Source organism: Hippichthys cyanospilos, chromosome 5, assembly GCF_059441005.1.
Source record: "Hippichthys cyanospilos isolate Australia breed blue-spotted pipefish chromosome 5, RoL_Hcya_1.0, whole genome shotgun sequence".
Classification (NCBI taxonomy): Eukaryota; Metazoa; Chordata; class Actinopteri; order Syngnathiformes; family Syngnathidae; genus Hippichthys; species Hippichthys cyanospilos.
In genome coordinates, this window is record NC_142373.1 from 14,879,564 (window position 1) to 14,896,226 (window position 16,663).

General features: G+C 43.4%; 2 protein-coding genes across 2 annotated transcripts in view; both read right to left on the reverse strand.

Annotated features, from left to right (window-relative positions):
* Window positions 1-6,945, reverse strand: part of esyt3 (extended synaptotagmin-like protein 3) — a 9,495-nt gene extending 2,550 nt beyond the window's left edge. The window contains exons 1-16 of the mRNA XM_088414296.1: window positions 6,428-6,945; window positions 5,156-5,197; window positions 4,951-5,085; window positions 4,421-4,497; window positions 4,288-4,357; window positions 4,006-4,095; window positions 3,598-3,653; window positions 3,393-3,513; window positions 3,118-3,294; window positions 2,425-2,507; window positions 2,293-2,341; window positions 2,122-2,211; window positions 1,692-1,754; window positions 1,495-1,551; window positions 930-1,001; window positions 65-151 (exon numbers count right to left, since the gene is read on the reverse strand). Of these exons, the coding sequence (XP_088270422.1) occupies window positions 65-151; window positions 930-1,001; window positions 1,495-1,551; window positions 1,692-1,754; window positions 2,122-2,211; window positions 2,293-2,341; window positions 2,425-2,507; window positions 3,118-3,294; window positions 3,393-3,513; window positions 3,598-3,653; window positions 4,006-4,095; window positions 4,288-4,357; window positions 4,421-4,497; window positions 4,951-5,085; window positions 5,156-5,197; window positions 6,428-6,859 (1,701 nt within the window). The 5' untranslated portion in view covers window positions 6,860-6,945. The remainder of the gene's footprint in view (window positions 1-64; window positions 152-929; window positions 1,002-1,494; window positions 1,552-1,691; window positions 1,755-2,121; window positions 2,212-2,292; window positions 2,342-2,424; window positions 2,508-3,117; window positions 3,295-3,392; window positions 3,514-3,597; window positions 3,654-4,005; window positions 4,096-4,287; window positions 4,358-4,420; window positions 4,498-4,950; window positions 5,086-5,155; window positions 5,198-6,427) is intronic.
* Window positions 6,946-7,610: 665 nt separating this feature from the next.
* Window positions 7,611-14,577, reverse strand: gjc4b (gap junction protein gamma 4b). Its single transcript, XM_088415957.1, has 3 exons — window positions 14,373-14,577; window positions 9,516-10,704; window positions 7,611-8,729 (listed from the first exon to the last, which is right to left on the reverse strand). The coding sequence occupies exons 2-3, from the start codon at window positions 10,669-10,671 to the stop codon at window positions 8,716-8,718; spliced, it is 1,170 nt and encodes a 389-aa protein (XP_088272083.1). The 5' UTR covers window positions 10,672-10,704; window positions 14,373-14,577; the 3' UTR covers window positions 7,611-8,715.
* Window positions 14,578-16,663: the final 2,086 nt, after the last annotated feature.

Genomic DNA, 16,663 nt, shown 5'->3' on the forward strand with positions numbered 1-16,663 from the left:
AACTGCAAACCTTCAGGCTCCTACTCATCAGGCTGGATGGGGCTCATAAACCTTCATATCCAACCTTAACAATGAGCTGCTGCGTTTTGACGTCATGCACAAAGAAAGTGAAACCCTCCTCCCATACGGGGTCTTTATTGGAAAACACAACCTAAGGACACGTTCACAGAGAAAATCGCAAAATAGCAATCATCATCACATGATTTTGAACAAAATTTGAAGTCAAGTTAGCAATACAGTAATCCCTCGTTTATCACAGTTAATCGGGACCGGAACCGCCACCCCGCAAAAGGGAATTCCGCAACGTACAGGTAGGATTTGGCTCCTTTAAGGACATTGTACATGCAAAGATAAAATCTCAAATCTAAAACGAACGTTTGCAAGGAGCAAGTGTTCAGTAGCGAGTGAGATGAGCACATGGCAAACTTGGAGGCTGCATTACACAGTACAGGCATCTTGAGCAATCATTTTTCCGGGTTAATAATGAATAGCACGTAGGCCTCAGTTAAAGGGACCCGAGTTCAAATCCGCCTGGCTTCGGCCTTCCTGTGCGGAGTTTGCATGTTCTTCCGGAGCCCGTGTGCGTTCGATTGGATGGCAACCAGTTCAGGGTGTGCCCCGCCTACTGTCCGAAGCCAGCAGGGTAAGCCAATGAGAAAACAACAAACCAAACACAGAGGAAAGCATATAATGGGAGATGGAGCTTCTGACCTGTATTTTTTATTTTATTTTATTTTTTTATTGAATACTGTCAAAAAATTGGTAAACTGTGAAGCTGTGAAACTTGAACCGCGATACACCAAGAGATCACTGTATAGCCATCAATGTGCTTCAGTCGTGATTTCATGTTTACTTTTTTGTGCAAAGCATGTCTATGCTACATTGAAATCAAAAATATTTTATAGAAACACAAAATTTGAATATTGTACCTTGCTCTTTTGAACATCGTCATTGATGGACATTTCCACAAAGGAGCTTGGCCCTGCAGATTTCCTTGTGAGCTGAAAATTAAGCCCATCTGTATTAGCATGTACGCAAATAACATATGTTGTAAAAATGAATAATAGTACAGTAGAGTATGAAATAATAAGAAAAAATTCACTACCATTGACAACTTTTGTCAAAAGATTCAATTCCATCTTTTTATTTTTAACTGTACTTTCAGTGAGTGTCCAGCAGGCGGTAGTAACAGAAAAGAGACTTCAGAGACACAGCGCTTGAAACTGGTCTGTTTTTTGGGGAGTAGGGGTACTAATGAGAATTGAAAACCAACGCATGCCTGGCTGTCTTAAAACCCATCATCTCTAAAAGTACTAAATAAGACCGCAACGGGAACATTTGTTGAACATCAACAGCTTTCTGGTTAAAACGTAAAGCAAAAGATTGAGTAGAAAGTGGAAGCGCCTGTCATGGTCTACATATAATTGAAAGACAGGAAATACCGGCTAGTGCTATGGAAGAGCAACAACAGCAAAAATCACTAGTAACACTTACCCGACCTTCTCTCCCGTGCTTCTTTTTATGGTGATGTTCAATCTCACTCAGGTCTTTCTGCAATTGCAAAAATACACCCTTGTTCATGTCACCAAAGGGGACGTCAATCAATCGACATTTTGGGGACCATCGAAGATGAAAAATGGATAAAGTCCTGCCAGTATTTCCTGGGTACAGACGGAAGGATGACTACTTACAGGAAGGTTGGAGGCGTTGTCCAGATACACAGCGAGCATGGCACAAGCATAACCCTCCGAAGACTGCAAAACAAAATCGAATTTATCGCAAAAAATACCGGCCCGGGTGGTCAATAACAGGGAACATGAGAAGTATAAACACAATCATCACATCACTGTCTTGGCTGCTAAGATGGGTGAATATTTGTCCAATATCTGCAGAGCTGCGGCGTTATGGAAGATAATCAGTGGCAAAAAGTGTGATTCGTCAGCACAGCGGTGAAGTGCTGCCACCTCTGATGAAAATACAATCAAATTATCGCTCTCTTTGGTAAAAGTAACATGGTTAGAAAAGCCAGCTCTGGCTTTGCCCAGGTATTATTTCCAGATGCAGAGATGTATGCTTTTTCTTTGGAAGCCATCTCATGCTAATGGCAGCTTCATACAGTACCTCTTTCAGCATGTTGGCGTCACTTTGTAGTGAAAGCCAATGAAGCTTCATATGAACTTCTCCACTCTGGACACCCTCCAGAGGAAACCACTGTCATGATTTAAGGATACACCAAAGGTCAAACACCCACGCTTGACTTTATTCAAATGATAAATGGGAGCGCAAACTCACCTGATCCATTTCCTTCTCCTTCTTGATCTCTCCCAGATCCAGGTGATATCTGAAAGGAGAAGGTCCACATCAGCATAAGGTGACAATGGCCGCCGCTTGTCATCTCATTTGCGCGTCGCCCATTCTTCTTGCCTTCCGATGAAGTCATCTTTGTCTGTATCTTCATCAAAAATCTCCACCTCCAGCTCTTGTCCTGGCGCCTCGTGAACAACAAACTGTGCGCAGACACATTGCACACACGCACAAAAACACACACCCTCCTGGTGATGGCCATGTACGTGTATTTAAACGTACTCATTGACTGTGTGCCATCAAACTGCTCGTCAATGACAAATACAACACCAGGAACAGCCACATGTGTCCATTTTATAGGTGAGCATTTTATACTCAGAAAATGCAAATGTACAAATAAAGGCAGGGCAGTCTAATTCTTTCCATCATTTCATCATTTTACCATCTTGACTAGACAGGTTTACACATGTTACTAACTACTTAATTGTAGCAATCAACTCTTTCAACGTTAGCAATTTTTTAAACACTCCTTCACCCTAATATTTGAAAAACATAAATTAAGTACATGGGATGGAATTTGTGAACTCTGTAAAGACGTATAAATGATTTTTCAGTACTGAGTTGAATGAGTTACCGTATTTCGCCGTGTACAAGTCGAGTATTTTTTCCTAATTTTCGACCCCTGTACTGAGGCGGGTTCTACTTAAACCCGCATAACTCCATAAAACCAAACCGATTTTCTCCACACATCTGTATTTGAATAGCATTCATTCAAATGTAAAATAAGGCAGCAGAATATAGTAATTTTCCTACCTCATAGACCTCAGCCCATCTGGGGTGGAGATTCTCCTTGACGGTCTTGCTCTTGACGTTGCGGTTACCCACGCGGAGGGTGGCGTACGGGTCCGACTTGCCCTTCACCATGCCCAGCATGTACGTGTCCTTGGCCACCAGGTCTCTGGCCTCCACTAAGTGGACTCTCACCACCCCCTGAAAAGAAAATCCACAGCGGTGCGTCGCACAATTCATGAAACAAACAAACAACAAAAAGAACCCTGTTGAAATGGAAGAGGACATTTGCTACACACGCGAGGCAGCGGAAAGCGCATCTGGTCCACTTTGACTTGGTCTATGAGCGGAAAGCACATGCGGTTGGGCAGCACCATGAGGGAGGCGATGATGTCCATGATGGTCCCCTCAGACAAGGAGCTGAAGGTTACAGGGAGACCGGCGGTCCGTTAGGCCCAGAGGACAAAGGGCAGTAGCGGGCACGATTGTGAAAGGAGACAACACCTGAAGGCAGGGCTGTCTAAAATGTTGGTCATGCCCGTCCAGTTGATTTCAAGGGTCTGAAAGATGAAGGGATGCATTATCACTCAAAGATCTCGCTGAGTTTTTAAATCATAATAATTAGGGATATCAAAATTAGCATCGGTAAATTTGGAGATTTTTTTTTTTTTTAATAAAGCTTTGCTGTGGCAGCTGAACTCTAACTTTTCAAGCGCACACACACACACACACACACACACACACACACAGCGGAATGACCCGCACAGACGGTTGCAGAAAAACATCATGTGATCACATCTCTTTAAATGTATCGTTCCTGATTCGATAACATGGACTCTAGACCGCAAAATTTATGTTGCAATAGAAGTGCAAAAGTTGTATCGGGATACTTGAGTTGTTGAGTGGACTCACCGGGCGGCGAATAAAAAAGAAGGTGACTCCTCCCACTAACGGCGCTTGTCCAATGAGAGGCTCCAGAATCACCCTAATCATGCCTCGTAGCTGAAGGATTCAGAGATGCTTATATCACAACATCGACTTTACCACCTTTCAAATTGCTTATTTACTAATAGTTTCATTGGAGCAGCCCTACATAATACGGAAATAGAAAATGTCCCGCATGCAGTTGGATTAGCATGACATCTGAGCTTGTGATTGGGCCAAAGCTAATTCTTCAAATAGAAAATGCCTCACTTTGAGCCCTTTGACCCCAGCTGTGATGGCCGACTTGAGCTCGGCATCGATGTCCACGTCACCTTCGTAACTGCAAAGCAAAAGCGGTCAGAAGCATGGCGGAGCGCCGACCCAAGAGATGTGCCACACCGACTTGATGGTCATGTCCAGAACCACCTCGCGGTGATCCACCTCGTGCGTGTACGCTTGGATTCCCACAATCCGAAGGGGCTGCCATAAGGAACAGGCACACATTCATCCGCTTACTCACCAAGTTGGGACTACTAACCCACTTTGGAGTTACAGTTATTTAATGTCTTATTAAAAGCTCTCAAGTTCTCAACTTTTCTTTCTCAATTTTACTTTCAGGTATTTGACTAACCCTACATGGCTGTGCTACACGACAAGTTTAGGTGCCAGAACAATTCAGTCGGCCCTTTTGAAAATAATCAAAATCGAAGAGCTTTCTGTGGATTAAATGCTGTTATATGCGCACGGTCAATTTGAATGTAAGGATGGAAACACCCAGGTGGACGAAAACAAAACCTGCAACTCACATGTCCATATGTTCCGCACAAAGCTTTAAATGAGATATAAATGATAGCAAATAATAACTTTTCGTGTGGTGACAAAGGTAAGGTGCCTTAATGTAGGTTTTCTTGTGGAGGGCAAGGAAGAACTCACAATGTGTCCAAAGTGGATCTTGGTGAAAGTGAAGGTTTTCAGCTCGGAGCTAGACTGCCTGACGGCCGTCTGGATATTTTCACGCAGGAGCTTTTCCATGAACATGCCAAAGAAAGGCCACGCCTGCTCCAGCACCTTCAACGTCGCGCCACATTGGGAAACGTGCGTCAAAAACCACAAAAGCAATCGCTTTTCAAATCCGTACCTTGTTGACCCATTCCACTTTCTCCACGTTGGTGAATTGGACCTAAAAAAAAAAACAGTATGACAGTCAATTTCTCCTAATTTCTAAATTTACACATACCCACCCTGCAGTCTTTTAAACACTAATGAATGGTTCTCTTCATCGATTCGTCAGTCAGTTGTATGAAATATCATAAATACGCTAAAAATTTCTATGGGGGTGCTGGTCTGAAATCTATATCTGATCAATATCATCAATGAACAGTACTCCAGCCCATAATATCCGTATCATATCGGAAGTGAAAAAGTGTTATTGGGACACCTCTGATTCTAACAAACTGCCGGTGCACAAAATTCACATACAACATAAACGAATTACAATTTGCGTCTTTGTTTAGTACAAAACATCTGCAAGGGGAAATGACTTAAAGCAGCGATGGCTAACTTGCAGTTGAAGTGCCAGACTTTCACAAAACAACATTTGTGAGTTTCCAGTGTAACTGTTGCGTGTGTGTATTCCTGACGAGTGGGTGCGCCACATTTGTTGTTGGGATCAACCCAAGTCAGGTATTTCATGCAAAGACATTGTTCAGATGAAAATCACTGCAGACTTTCAATTTAACTTCATTTCTTGTGGGGGGCAATTCTAACTGAAATGCTCAATTAATTGGTCCAATATTGAAGTAATTTGGACAATTAATGCCTCTTTGGTCATTTAAACACACCGGTTATGTGGCAGGAGGCAGAAATATTTGTCTTCTACCAGATGACAGAAAGCTAGGACATGCTACATGGTGTTCAGGAGTGGCTTGTCTCATCCGGGAAAAGTTTAAGAGCTGGGATTTTTCTGGCATTATTAGATGCATTCTTTGACTCCTTCACACCTGCCACATGGTATATATTTGAATTGCATTTTTAAATTTTATTCTGCACAACAACAACAAATTGCTACTTTGTTCCCTGAAAACTAAACTGCATGGTGCTGATAAAGAATGATGCTCATTCAAATGCATTCATTGACACCCCTTAGGTCAAAGGCCATAAAAAATCTGACAACACCCCTGGGTAGAAGGCATACAATTCACCTGTGTGTACACTTTTTGATATATTTGCGTTTTTTGTGTGTCATGACATATTAAAAATGCACCTTTGAGTATTTGATTGCAAAACAAAAAAAAACTGCATTTGTCTCTTCTAAGAACTTTCATTGCAATTTGGAAGTTGTTTTTTTTCTTTTTCATGCCCTGAGTTTTTGTTTTGGTTCTTTTTTCTTTTTTTTTAATATTTGACGTACCCAGGATGCCATCTGCAGGGAGCTCTTCAGCTCCGTGCTCACTACTTCCGTCTCGTTATCCACAAAGTGGATGGCGGTTCCGATGCGGGAGTCCTTCCACTGGCGGTTCTTCTTCCACCAAGTGAGCATGAGCATGCAAAGCAGCAGCCAGCTGACGCTCAGGCCCAGGTAGCCCGTCAGGTACACCGGGTAGAAAAGCACCACGCCGCGGAGGAAATACATGAAGAATTCGGTCACGATGCGGTTGACGGTGGACGGGCTGAGTTTCTCCGAACTACTACCGAGCTCGGATCCCTGGACCTGGGTGAAGGTGGAGCCGGGGACTTCTGCGGAGGAAGCCATAGGGTGCTGCTCCAAAAGCCCGCCGGGCTTCGTGGTTCTGGGGGGCGTCAAGGCTCCGCCATCGGGCGTCAGAACCGACGTGGAGGCCATTAGGGTAGCTGGGAAGTGGACCGAGACGTTTCCGCATTGGGAGCTGCAAGAAGTAGGAGGGGACACACCTGAGCACGTTTGGGTGGAGCCCTGAGAACGTCATCTTCAAGGGAAATTGATATGGCGCATGGCCAACCAACGAATGGTGCATTACTGACCCCTACCGGACCGAATTGTTGAGCAGAAGACGTGCACGAAATGGAACGTCGAAAGAAAACTTCATTCAAAAGAAAGGGCATACTTTTTCTTTGATTTAAATTTGTATTAATTTGATTGTTTGATGTCTGTGGTGTTACTTGATAAATTATATTAAAACAGAAAAAAAATTCCGGGTAAACTATTCTGCACTCATAGAACTCACCTACTGCAACGGGGCGGAAAAGGCAAGCGGCTGCTTATACTGTTGCGTTACGAAACTCACTGAAACCAAACCTTATTTAATTGGAGTAAAAGTATTAATTCGAAAAAGTCGTCTTGTTACACCTGCAGCCAGTTTGTTCTACATACAACGCAGCAGCCGATCACATCGCAGCAAGATATGCCCTTAAGATTTAAAAAGAAAGCAAAACAAAGCGTCCTCACACCCTTTTCATTATCAGGCATGGGATCTTGAAATATTTTCATGCAACATGTTATGAGACATATCATTTGTGGTTGAGGTGAAATCTTTCAGTCGTAGTATGTCAAATAGGATCCAATTGTTAAACAACCGCAAGAAGCTGCAGAAAGGCACTATAAACATGTGTTTTTCTTGTAAATATTTTATTTTAAAAAACAACCAGAAAAACTATACTAAAATGGTATAAAAACATTTTTTTAATCATTGTTCTAAAAAATACATTGAGATGACTGTATTTGAGTCGGCACTGAGTTGGTGTTCTTCACATACCAAAAAATAAAAAGGCTTTAGTTTCACATTGATATGATTGCAAGGTTTACAACCAGTCATTCAACGACACAATTATCCCTTTTGAAAATAAAAATGATTGTGTGCTATGTGTACCGATTTAATAAAAAGAAAAATAAAGGACAAAGTAAATAGTACCAAAGAAATTGTCAAAATGTGCCCCATCCCACAGATTCAATCAGGCATTAGGGGAGCTACGACAGCAGTGATTTACTTGGACATTTATATATAAAAAGGGACTTTAAAAAAAAAAAAAGACGATAAAATAAGGGAGAATATTAAGAGTTCCGTGTTTTTCAAGCATTACCCAGGTTTGTTGATCTCTTTGGACGGAGGCACCTCCAGAGTGTTTGCAAAGCTGGTGCAACATTGCCAAGAAGGAAGAAAATAATCATAAAAACTTAACAGTATCAAAACACACTTGAGAGCCTCGCAATGATGCCACCTTTTGTCCAGTACCTTTCTTGTCATCCATTGAGCTTTCGCTTGCCATTGACAACTACTGATGCCCCCGCCTCCTCAAAAAAGTGGAATTCCAGTTTTAAAGCTGAGATGCATTCGACTGAATTTCCCACAGTTCCAACTAGCTCTAAGTCGTTTATAACAAAGATAGATATATAGCAAAAACATCTTTTAAAAGTAGCTGCCCTGAGGGAGACGTAAGCATTTATCGCAAAAAAGCACTTTGGATCTTTTTTTTTTTTTGTCTCAAGTAATGTCAGGTTGAGACCACTGTTCTCCTCCTTTTTGGACCTTAGAGCGGCTGTAACACTGATGTTGCTCGGGGCTGACTTCAACCGCCTCAAGCTGTAGAAAAATCGCCGCGTCTCGTCCATACGGACAAAAAAAAACACAGACGCACACACATTCGATGTTTCCGGTTGGTTTCCCTTGTGTTCAATCATCAGCTCCAGTTTCCAGTGTCAGCTGGGCTGCTGGTCACCACAGCCTATGCGCGCACACCTGCAGCAAATGCACATGATGGTGGGGTTTGATTAGCGTTCCTGGTTAACATGGACTATAATTTAAGATTGAACGAGGCCAAGGCAGCATGTGCACAAGGGTTAAAATAAGTGCTCAGTGAATGTGTGTTTGGAGTAAATGGCTTTTTTACATTAAAAAAAAAAATCTTGATCAGTAGTCAAACACTACAAGTGTAGTTTGGGTCTTTGCACAACAGAACAGATATCGTAATCGTACAGACGAATGAAAATCAGCACCTCTAAATTAAATTAAAATCTTTTTATCAGTTTTAATTAGGATGCGCTCCGTTGATTAGCAACACCATTTTCTTCCAGACGAACCAGAGATTAAACGGATGAAGTTAGATATTATATCTTCTGGAATTGCTGAATTAAACACAACTTGACGTAGTTCTACGAAAGGCAACACTAAGTATATTCAAATGAGACTCACTTATTTTCTTGGCAGCTAACATGAACCCTAACCCTAGCCTCTCTTTGGGTTGGAAAGGGAGAAGCTAGCTATATAGCTTTTGAGCATGTCAGTATAAGGTGCTACCGACAAGCTATTCAACTGTACATAACTGAAAAGTGTGACGCTTATTTTCTTTAAAAGGTAAAATGGTTCAATTTATCTTGCCTGGTTCCACTGACCCCATGACCCTAGCACCGTCACAGGTCAAAATGAGTTTCTAATTCAGTAAAGTGGTTTTGACCTCATTTGTTGCCGGCCTCAAATACGGATCTACTCAGCGGTCATGAAAAAGTTGATGCGGGGATGAGGTACCTTTGTCGGCGGCGGCTGTCTGCTTCTCCTGCGCAAAGTTGAGCCTGTTTTGCTCAGCTGCCGTACCGTTGGACTCAGGGCTGCTGCTGCGTGACGGACTGAGCTCCTCGCTGTGGTAGGCCATGTCCAGATGCTGCTGCGCCAGCTTGAGGTGGCGTCGCAGCCTCTCCAGCTCCCGCGAGGACGCCTCGTCACCGAAGGACTCGCGTCCCGAGTCGGCCAGGTTGTCGCGGAATCCCAGCTTCCCCGAGGCGTCCTTCTTGAGTGCCGCGTGGTAGCCCGGCGGCGCCGAGGGCTGCCGGGAGATGGAGGACCTCTGGCTGGCCAGCGGCGAGTGGCGAGGCGTGGCCGTGCGCGGAGAGCGAGAGCCGCACAGGCAGTCGCGGACGCCGCTGATGCCCAAGTGGAGGATTTCCAGGACGGTGAAGAGCAGGCACAGGGCACTGACGGCGTACATAATGAGCAGGAATACGGTTTTCTCGGTGGGGCGCGAGACGTAGCAGTCAACTGTGTGCGGGCAAGGCGAGCGGGTGCAGACATAGGACGGCGCCACCTCTAAGCCATAGAGCACGTATTGGCCGAAGAGGAAGGAGGCCTCGAAGATGGCGCGAGATAGCAGCTGGAAGACGTAAACCTTCATCAGGCCGTCGCGCTTGATACGGCGGCGTCCATCGTGCTTTTTGCCGGGCTTGCGCTGCTGCTCCTCCTCCTTGTCCTTGTCTGGCTCAATCTCCTCCAGGATCATGGGGTCCTCCTCGCCGTTGTCCTCCGCCTCCTCGTAGTCGCGGTTGGCCCCGCGGCTGACAATGGGCATGCGCTTGCGCGCCGGCGGCCGGTAGTCGGCGTCATCCATGCGAGCGATCTTGTGCATGGCGAATCCCAAGTACATGATGGTAGGTGTGGTGATGGTGATGACCTGGAAGACCCAGAAGCGGATGTGGGAGAGCGGCGCGAAGGCGTCGTAGCAGACGTTCTCGCAGCCGGGCTGCTGCGTGTTGCACACAAACTTGCTCTGCTCGTCATAGTAGATGGACTCGCCGCCAACTGCGGTCAGCACGATGCGGAAGACGATCAGCAACGTCAGCCAGATCTTGCCCACAAACGTGGAGTGGTTGGAGATCTCGTCCAACAGACGTGTGAGGAAACTCCAGCTCATCTTGCCTGGATGTCCTCGTAGAAAATCTCAGATCTGAAAAAGACAAGTGCAGGCTTGAATTTTTCGTTTTCCTTTTGGGGAGGAAAAATACATCAAACAAAATACTGAAGTGAGATTTCCTATCAACCCGTGGATAGCATGTGCGTATGCAGTACAGTCTTTTCTTTTATTGGGCCATAATTACCTCCACCGGGAGCAAACTCACAGTCTCAGAGAGCATTTTCAATCAAAAGCCACCAGAAGGCGCTATCGTATAACAAAAGTTCTAGATTCCAAAAAGGCTGCGTCTGGGAACAGAGTCACTTGAAATACTTTCACACAACTTTGCCAAGTAAAGAGCATTTTTGCTTGCCAGTCACATTTACCGCCTCTCTGCATTTCAATCTGCAGACGCATTATTAACAATCTTGAGTCAGTCCTCGCTTTAGTTACTCATTACTCGACACTCAATACGCTTGGAATTCGACATTGACGCGTCTTGAGGTTGCCAAATGACCACAGGAAGCAGATCGTGAAAACAAAAAAAAAAGCCAGCAAAAAGGGGGTCTTGTGGTTTCACGCCATCTGTGACCAAGCTTCATAAATCCATGTGAGTAATTGGCCTCGAGTGGAAAGCATGCTGTACTAGTGTCACTGAGGAAGGTTCGTTCTTGTTCAGTACAAACCATCAGGCCGTGTCAAAACTGTTTTCATCTAGGAATCACAAGAGCGTGATGGAATTTCAAGAAGAAGAAGTTGGGATCAAAAGCTGTTCAAGAACTGGCCCTCACTGGAATGAAAAATCAATCTGTTTTGTTCAAAGGGCGACCCAGCATATATAATTAAATACACGAATCGAGCTGAGATTTAAAGTCTCATGACGAGGTTTACATGGAGATGAAGTTGCAAATCGACATACCTTGATTGACTGCCATTCGCGGCTATAGGCGTCAACCATTTTTACTGCCGTGTCATTGAGCGTAGACGAATCAATTTCAACTGGGCTAGCAGTGAACGAGTAAATGAATGATAAATTGGACTACTTACTCCCATTAGGGTCAAAGCAATGACTTTAAAACCAAACTATGATGACTTTGAAACTCATAATGACTTTGAACTTATCCAGACCCCCCCCCCCCCCCCCCCCCCAACACACACACACACATGACCTTAATACGCTGTCATAGCTGTACAATGTGGAAACATTTATTAAACACATTCATTTCTCTAGTACTAAGATACAATGAGGGAAGCATCTGTGCAGATTATCAATCATCTCGCTCTCTGTGATTCACAGATCCTTGAAATGGACTCAAGTTGGGTGAGGATATTTTTGTTGCATCTGCCCGGTGGCAAAAAAAAAAAAGTGTTTGTTCCGTGAAACAAGATGATACTGGGACCAGGTGTGGCACTTTCACAACATTGTCATTATAATTAGGTGAGAAGTTAGGTAATCCTCCTTGTTTGGGCAGGGTCTTTTTATAGTGTGTTGTCTTTTGTTTTCCCCAGCAGGCATCCTTCCCATCCCGAATTTGGACATTGCTGAATGTCACGCAGAGGAATTGCAAAAAGGTACTCTGCGCCGCCTCGTCAAGGCAACGCAACAAAATGTACAGAGACAGCATTCTGATCATATGTTGAGTGCCAACACGGATTTCTGCAGCTATCGGAACTGAGTGAACTTGATCATCAAGTTGAGGTGTCACGTCCCAACGGCTTCGGCACCAAACCGTAATCAAGTGAGAACGTATTCCTGGATGATTCAAACCTTGGGAGGAACGACTCTTGTTATTGCTCAGATGGGCGAATGAAACCATGGTTCATTCTAGGGATGTCTCCATCCCAAAATTGGAAATTGGGCCCAATCGCATCATTTTCAGATCATTGGATTTGTGCGTGGGATGACAGTTGTATTTTGTTTTATTGCAGTTGTTATTATTATTATTAGCTACGTTAACAAAAAAATAAAATTCCAAGTGCGCCGATATTTCAAAAATAAAAATAAAAAAAACTGTTGTATACTAAATTATGTTACATTGCAACACAGCCAGAAAGTAAACTCAGCCATTAGGGGAAGCTTCTGGCAGTTGTAACAAGAAGCTAACACCAAGCTAGCATTTTGTAACTATGGGAAGGTCTGCAGTGTGAGAATATTTACATGTGTGTAAACTAAGCATTTAGCACAGTGGAAACGATTTGAGTTTTTTTAAGCAACGACTGTAATCCACCACCTGGAGGGAGAAAAAAAAAATGCTGAGGGCCCCCAAAAAAAAGAGAAAAAAACAAACAATAGGAGAGGTTAAATGTTTTAGGCTACTTTTTCAAACCGCTGCTTCACTATATGAGTTGTCATGTTGGCATACTTTGGTTCCAAATACATTTAGAGACACCTTCATTCTGTTTGTCGATGTATCAAATTAGGACTTGTTATCAGCAGAACCTCCAAAATCAGAAGATTCATACTTGGGTGCAAAAAAAAACCTGGTCAGCCCAAGTTTTGTCCTATATGGAGGCATGATTTCTTGTGGTCTCTGTTGCTGTCCAAGAAAGAACATGTTTTTGAAAAAAGAAAAAAGAAATACTGAGTTCGCAGACTATTAGAGTTGAAGTTTTTGTCTCTGATCGAGCTTAGTTAACAAAAAAAGGAGTCCCACAAGGTTCAATTTTTAAGTTTGTGATGATCAAGAATTCACATCTCCAATTTAGCACTGGGATATGATTTAAAATGCCAATCACATGAATTGAGGCCAGTAATATATGTTTGTGTTAATGGGCCCTCTGTTCATAAAACTTCCTTCAGAGATCACTCTGTCCTTTGTTGCTCTTTGTACATTTCCCTCTTTGTATATTATTTAAAGTTGCAGAATTTATGGATACCTGCTATGTGTAGCATGATGTTTTACTTTTCTTCACTAAGGGAGTGAACACTCTTAGCCTGGACTAGCAAGGAAGCAAACGTGTATTTTTTTTTTTGAGGGGGGGGGGGGGGGGGTCCACATCTGGGATGTTGTTAAAAATTCCTTTACAGGCCGTGAGGCTCAGTGTGGGCCTTCATTTCAACAATGTAAAGAGTTTGTAGTTTCTGTTTTTCTTGTGATCGTTTTTGCCAAAAAAAATGGACAGTTTTATGTTGCTAACTCCGGGTTGGAAACAAAACAGGGCGCATCTTAACAAATTGGGGAGGGGGTTCCCAGTCCGCGAAAAACCCAGACAATCCTCGTGGTCCATTTAGTTGCTCCACGTGTCTTAGCAGAGTCCCTAATTCAACAGTATTAGTTAAGAATGTCGAAAAACGTTAGACGATAATCACAGACGTTGGGAGGATGGATGGGGGAAGGACAAAAAGATCCCTCTTTGAGCCCTTTCATCATATTTGACGGCACAAATTTCCCACTTCCACTACAATTTGGATCATCTTAACGTGGGAACGTGTTGCATATTCAAATGGGTGTAAAAGTACACACGATTTTTAAGAGGGTTTTTTTTTTTTAGTTCGTCTGGTTTACTTATGGCGCGCGTAGCCTCTTGCACGTAACCGAGGCTTAGCGGAGAGGGGGAAAAAAACAGAAAAGAAAAAAATCTGTCTTTTACAGGTCGCACAGATCTTAAAAGTCGATTTTGAAACAAATTACTTCCTACCTGGCTGAAAAGTTCACGTTCCTAGTGGCATTAATAAGGCATAGATGCTGCTTTTGTTCGCCAAGTAGTTTAACAATTCCTACCTTGGTATTGCGATGCAGCTCGGACTTTCTCCTCTTTTTTTTTCTCACAACACGTTGCCCAAAAATATACACACTGGGGTCCCCGCTTAAGCCATCAGTTGTGTTATCTTATCGGAGTGGAGGAGCTGCTATCCTGGCGAGGTTTTGTGTGCGTTGGACGCGTCGCGGCGGGCTTCAGACAAAGAGTGGAGCCCTGCCTGCCTGCAGGCTGGCTGTCCCCCTCCTTTTCTCCTCCTCCTCCTCCTACTCCTGCTGCTGCTGTTGCTGCACCCCACCCCCTCGTCCAGCTCCTGATGCAACACTAACCTCCTTTTTCCACGCGTCCCCCAACGCTAGAGAACGAGCAAAAATGCCCCCGTGCACTTCTTCAGCCTCGCTTCACGAGAACACTACCTCAGGAATTTCAAAACCTGGTCCTTCAGGGTCTTGGACGTTTGGGATTTCTCCCTGCTGCAGCAGCAACACACCTGATTCTTACGATCAATCAGCAAGTTCTGCAGAAGCCCATCCTGAACATTTGAATCAGGTGTCGCAGTAGCAGGGAGACATCCAAAAAAAATCCGGGACACCGGCCCTCGAGGAGTAGGGTTGAAAAGTCCTGCACCACGTCATCTACTCAACTCCACAAATGGCGTGACAGAAAAACAACTTATGTGCATTAATGTGGATTCCTTGTTATCAAAGTGAGACTTTTTCAAACACTTTGTGTTAGACTACACCAGTGCTTCTCAATTATATTTTGCAAAACCCTGCAGAAGAGGAAAAAGTCCTGCGCCAGCCATAAATAAGATTATCTTCAATGATAATTGCATAATTGTGTATACCTAAAACGGTATCCTTTTTTAACGTTGACACAAGGAAAACGCAATATAAAAAACTTGCAACAACTTTTTACTTTTTTACTGCATTTATACAGGTTAAATGTTTGTCTCAGAAGAGAAAATCCCAAGTGCTCCAAAGTGCCTGAAAAATAAAAAGATGCCAATCCTTCTTTTGACAAAACTGCACGTCCCAAGGCAAAAATAAATAATTTTCCTCTGGTTCATTTTCTGTTTACTCTCTCTGTGTTCACAGCAGTAATAGTTGCAGTTTTGGTCTACACCAGTCTTGCTCAAAAATCCAAAGTATGCGCTGTCCAAGATCAAGTAAAAATGCCTTCAATTCAAACTTAAAAAGTAATCTTCAGATTGACCTTGAGAACTACATCAACCTTCGGGTTAGATGTTACAGACCAAACCAGCCAATGCATCTTAATTCATTCAAATGTGTGCTTTTTCTGCACTGCTCATTTGAAATACAGTAATGCCTTGTTTTGGAAGATGGAAATATATTTCATTGATATATTCAAATAATTAACCCACAGATCATTCACTTGTTTCTTATAGCCTTAGTGGTGTTCTGACATGGTCCAGCCACCTCAGGTGAGTCATGTGTTTGAGGGTAGGCAGTCTATTGGTCCGTCACTGACGGACACTCGTTTTGCCAACAAATGATGAGAAAGCTAAAATGAAAGTTGAACTATGCAGTGACGGTTAAAAGGGTTTTCATCCGTTATAGGTATGTATTCAATATTACAAAGAACAAAGGACAGTGTGTAAAATGCCCACCTCTTGAAGTGATGACGGAAGTGTAGGTCAAATAAAACAACTGCGCAGTGAGTGATGGATGACGGAGCAGCAAAAATGTGTCAAATGCCAACTTTGGGCACTAAAAAGCCACGCTGCCAGCCAAACAGGAAAGGGAGGGATTACCATACACAAATTTAACTTTGATGAGTTGCTGTCGTCCACTGTGTCTGCCATTAGATGGGACAGAAACATTCGAAGAAACAACGAATGAAAAACTTTAGCTAGACGCACTATGATTGATTTTGACTATTTTTGGCCCATTCTCTTCTACATCACTCTTGCTGTATTTTAGCCAAGGGATGGCATAAAAACTAAGTGGTCATGCCATGTTGAACTTTAACATGTTGTCATCATCCGGGTGAAATTTCAGCTCCCAATTTTTTTCCTTCAACACTTTCCCTTTGATGTGAAATGCAGCACAAGGGTAAGTTCAACTGGTTTTTGCAGGTGTGCCTGAGCAGCGATTGCGTTTGTTCTTGGACGTGTGACAAAAATGCAAACAAAAATATATAGTGTTTTGTCCTCTAGCGATTAAAGTTGGATCGCAAAGGCACACGTAGTGCGTGAATGCAAATGGCCACTCTGCACATCATTCCCTCCACCGTAATTGCCCATCGTGAGAAAGGCATGAGACGCGGGTAACTCATTTGTAAAGTACGACAG